The sequence below is a fragment of the Aplysia californica genome, unplaced genomic scaffold (assembly GCF_000002075.1).
Source record: "Aplysia californica isolate F4 #8 unplaced genomic scaffold, AplCal3.0 scaffold00193, whole genome shotgun sequence".
NCBI lineage: Eukaryota > Metazoa > Mollusca > Gastropoda > Aplysiida > Aplysiidae > Aplysia > Aplysia californica.
The window spans coordinates 259885-263609 of NW_004797463.1; the positions used below are offsets into that span (position 1 = coordinate 259885).

General features: G+C 38.8%; 1 protein-coding gene across 1 annotated transcript in view; it reads right to left on the bottom strand.

Annotated features, from left to right (window-relative positions):
- Window positions 1-3725, bottom strand: part of LOC101861729 (calcium and integrin-binding family member 3) — a gene marked incomplete in the record, with an annotated part of 19422 nt that overhangs the window by 11007 nt on the left and 4690 nt on the right. Inside the window, 1 exon segment of the mRNA XM_013082770.2 lies at window positions 3246-3393. Coding sequence (XP_012938224.1) covers window positions 3246-3393 — 148 coding nt within the window.

The window sequence follows — 3725 nt, forward strand, 5'->3', positions numbered from 1 at the left end:
GGTGTTGAAAGTATCCTTTAAAATATCATTCTGATGATCATCATTTGAAAAATTTAATGACGTCGGGAAAGATGGAAGATTGGGTCATATATATGTCTTCTCCTGTTATTACCTTGTTATGCTGCTCGTATTACAATTTCTCCTGTTGATTTCTTCACGTCTGTCGTTCTATCAACAATAATTCTCCTCTTCCCAAACGCTGGGAAGCTCTGTACTTGGCGGGATCTCCTTCCATTTAGCTCAGGTTACATTAAATTCTTCCTCGTTGATTGCCTCTGGAGGGGAATGGATACGGCTAGAAATTTCGATGTGAGGACAACGTGACTCAGTCATGCTGCTCTGGGCCGCGGAAAATTGCACAGATTTTTAATCCTATTGCCACAAAGTTCAAAGGAGTTTTCCAAAACCTGCTGGAAAATTGCGCTTGTATTTTTGGTATCGAGTATTTCTGAGGTTGCACAGGTATTCGACATGGTACCGACTTGAGATTCTATAAGAATACGTTTAAGCAGTAGACCTCTTCATTTAGTCAATTTGTGAAGACTGTTATTTCATTTCAGTGTATATTTATTTTTCGTTCTTTCTCTGTCACGAAAACCTCCATTTTAAGTTTCTTTTTGAGCGCGACTAAATTGTATGGGGGCATACACATTTATGAGATTGCAGTGGAGGAGCAGTTAGTGCGCTCGTCTCCGAAATGGAAAGTCTGGGTTCGAACCTTTGCTTCAAAATGTATATTTTTTTTGCCCCCTCCTACCCACCCAGCAGTAATGGGTACCTGACTTCGAGTTGGGAAAGTAAAGGCGGCGTGGAAAGGAACTGACCACCCTACCACAATATGCCAAAGGCCCAGGAAGTTGTCTTACAAACAAGGCAATCCCCAATGTCCGGATCGGATGCGGGAACAACTTTCCTTTAAAATTTTTATACACATTTATACAAACCCGCTAATATATTTATTTATTTTCTGGTTCATCTGAGACAAACACCCCGGACTATTTCAAGCAAAACAATGTACCCCCCCCCTTTCGATACCCAACCTGATAGGGAAGTCTTGAACTGGTTTTAGTGAACACCCAATCTATCAGAGAGTCTGATTCGACTACTGACTACATAATCGATACCACACTAAAAACCTGCGCAATATACCGTACATAGGAAGGGCGGCTTATTGAGGAAGACGTTGAATAACAGCGTAAAACCTGCGGGATTCCCCCCCCCGCTGCTCTTTCTTTTTGCCAGACTCATCCCCGAGGTAGCAACAGGCGCTACAGGAAGGAAGAATCCCCATGATAGGCATTTGATGGTTTGTAAGCTGGCAGTGAATGGAGCTGCGCACGTAATATTTGCATGTTTGCCAGTCAGTTTCCTGATTTTGAATCCGTGGATTAAAAAAAATAATTGCACTTTATTTATTTGTGGTATCGTTTTAATGTGCCCGAGAAAAAACCCATTTATTGAAATTCAAATTTAACGTGTGGAATAAATCAAAAGAGATACTCAATGTCTTGAAAGAATAAAATGGGCCAAGTTAATTCTCTCCGCTTCCGGAAAAATATTTTGCGTTCTCTGTCTAGAACTTACAGTTAACCCTATCCGTACGCCCTGAGGTCATTTTGTACCCCAGGGGTTGTATTCTTCACATTTTTAGAATACTTCTAGCGCGAAAATCTCTTTGAAACTTTGAATATTTCTCAAAAAATCATTTTGACAGACTGCTATGCACACCGTACGGATCGGATTAACGAGTAAATTTCCTGTTTGGAAAGTGGTGGCACAGAGTTCCCCACGTCATATTATATTATAGATACGACAGTAAACCACGACGTTCGGATAGGGTTAAATAAATTGCCCACGACGTAGATCTAGATAGTTTATATAAGAGCGCATTTGTATATAAAGGAAAATGTAATACTTTAGGATGTTCACGACAAGAAGTCCCATCTTAGGATAAAACGCATGGTGAGTACTTTTACTATAATAATGATAATAATCCTTATGATAATGAAAATGATATTGGAATTAGTAATGATAATGATACTGATTATTATAGTCTAATGATAAATGTAATGATAACGATAATTTTACTGATAATGATAATGACAATGGAAATACTTATACAAAATCTAATGCCAATGTTAATGATGAAGATGAATCAACAACAGTAGCTGCAGCAGCAACATTAACAACAACAACGACAACAACAATAACAACAACAACAGCAACAACAACAGCTACTACTACTACTACTACTACTACTACTACTACTACTACTACTACTACTACTCCTAAATATAAATATAATCATAATATTATAATGCTCCCCCCACAAAAAAATATTCTTCATCAATGTCTGACAAAGAGCAACGTATATATTTACATGGAGAACATTTCTTAACAGAAATAAAGAGAAATACGGATTAAGATCAACTGGTCGCTTTTAAACACAAAGGGGACTATCCCGAAAAATGCTGTTTTGAGAAAATGGAAGGTAAAGTTTTTTCCCCTTGTTCAGTTTCTCTAAAAGACAAGGAGAGTTTTCTCTATAACCAAACCAATATACACACCAATAAAACCAATCTTCTTCTATAGGTAGGGCAATGCCCCCTTTTGGGGTAGGTCAAGATTTCTGGAACCCCCTCGAAATCGGGGTCAGCCCGTTTGTCCTTAAAAGCGACCAACTGTGGTTTATGCTGTGGTCAGTGAGACCAATGCCTTACTATTTTACACGTGTGATAGGGATATCTTTTATGGTTGGGAATTTAAAAAACTTGAATGTTGCCCGCCAGGCGATCTAACGGCCTACTCTTTTACGATTTTTAACCACCACAAGATCTTTAACGTGCATAACGTGTATACGGGAAGTGTTTTTCCAAGAGGACTAGGTGTTCGATCTTACCTTTCTTAAGATCAGGGGTGTTGAGGTAGGAGGTTGACAGAGTAGGTGAGCGAGAGAGGGGATCTCCCTTCTTTTCTTAATGAAGAAGAAGAAGAAGAAGAAGAAGAAGAAGAAGAAGAAGAAGAAGAAGAAGAACAAGAACAAGAACAAGAACAAGAACAAAAAGAACAAGAAGATCAAGAAGAGGTATCACATCCAATGACGTATTGCAGATCATTGGCACAAATGCGCACGATCTAAACGAACGATTCGGCAGTACTATTTGGATTTGTTAGGTGTAGTTTGGTCTTTCTATGCGGCATTTCAATTTGTTACGTGTCTATTTGAATTGAAAAAACTATAGTACCATAGATCTTGAAGGCGTATGCCGATTTGATGTCTCTTGGAGCAGCTTCGCTGAAGACGGAGAACATGTCTAGGAAATCCTCAAAGGCCATATCGCCAGTGCCGTCGTCAGAAAAAACCTGACAGATGCGACGCCGGAAGGGATTCTCCTGTTGGAGTACAGCAACAGCTTTTTAGTTTAGTTTTAGTAAGTTTTTTTTTACGGCACTTGCAACACAATAAGGTCATATAAGTGCCGAAGATTAGAGGTGTTACAAGAGAGTAACAAACACAAAAAAAGAAGGAGGGGAGATTAAGACGATAGATGTTTGATGGGAAAGAAGAAGCAAACCACACCAGAGCACCCATCAAACACCCACTTGCAACAGTTTAAATTTTTTACCAATCTAATAAAGGACTGCATTTTTAGTTTTAGCTTCGGTAAACGTTTAACGACACTTGCAGCTGCTCAGTTATATCATACAATAAATAATAATATTAT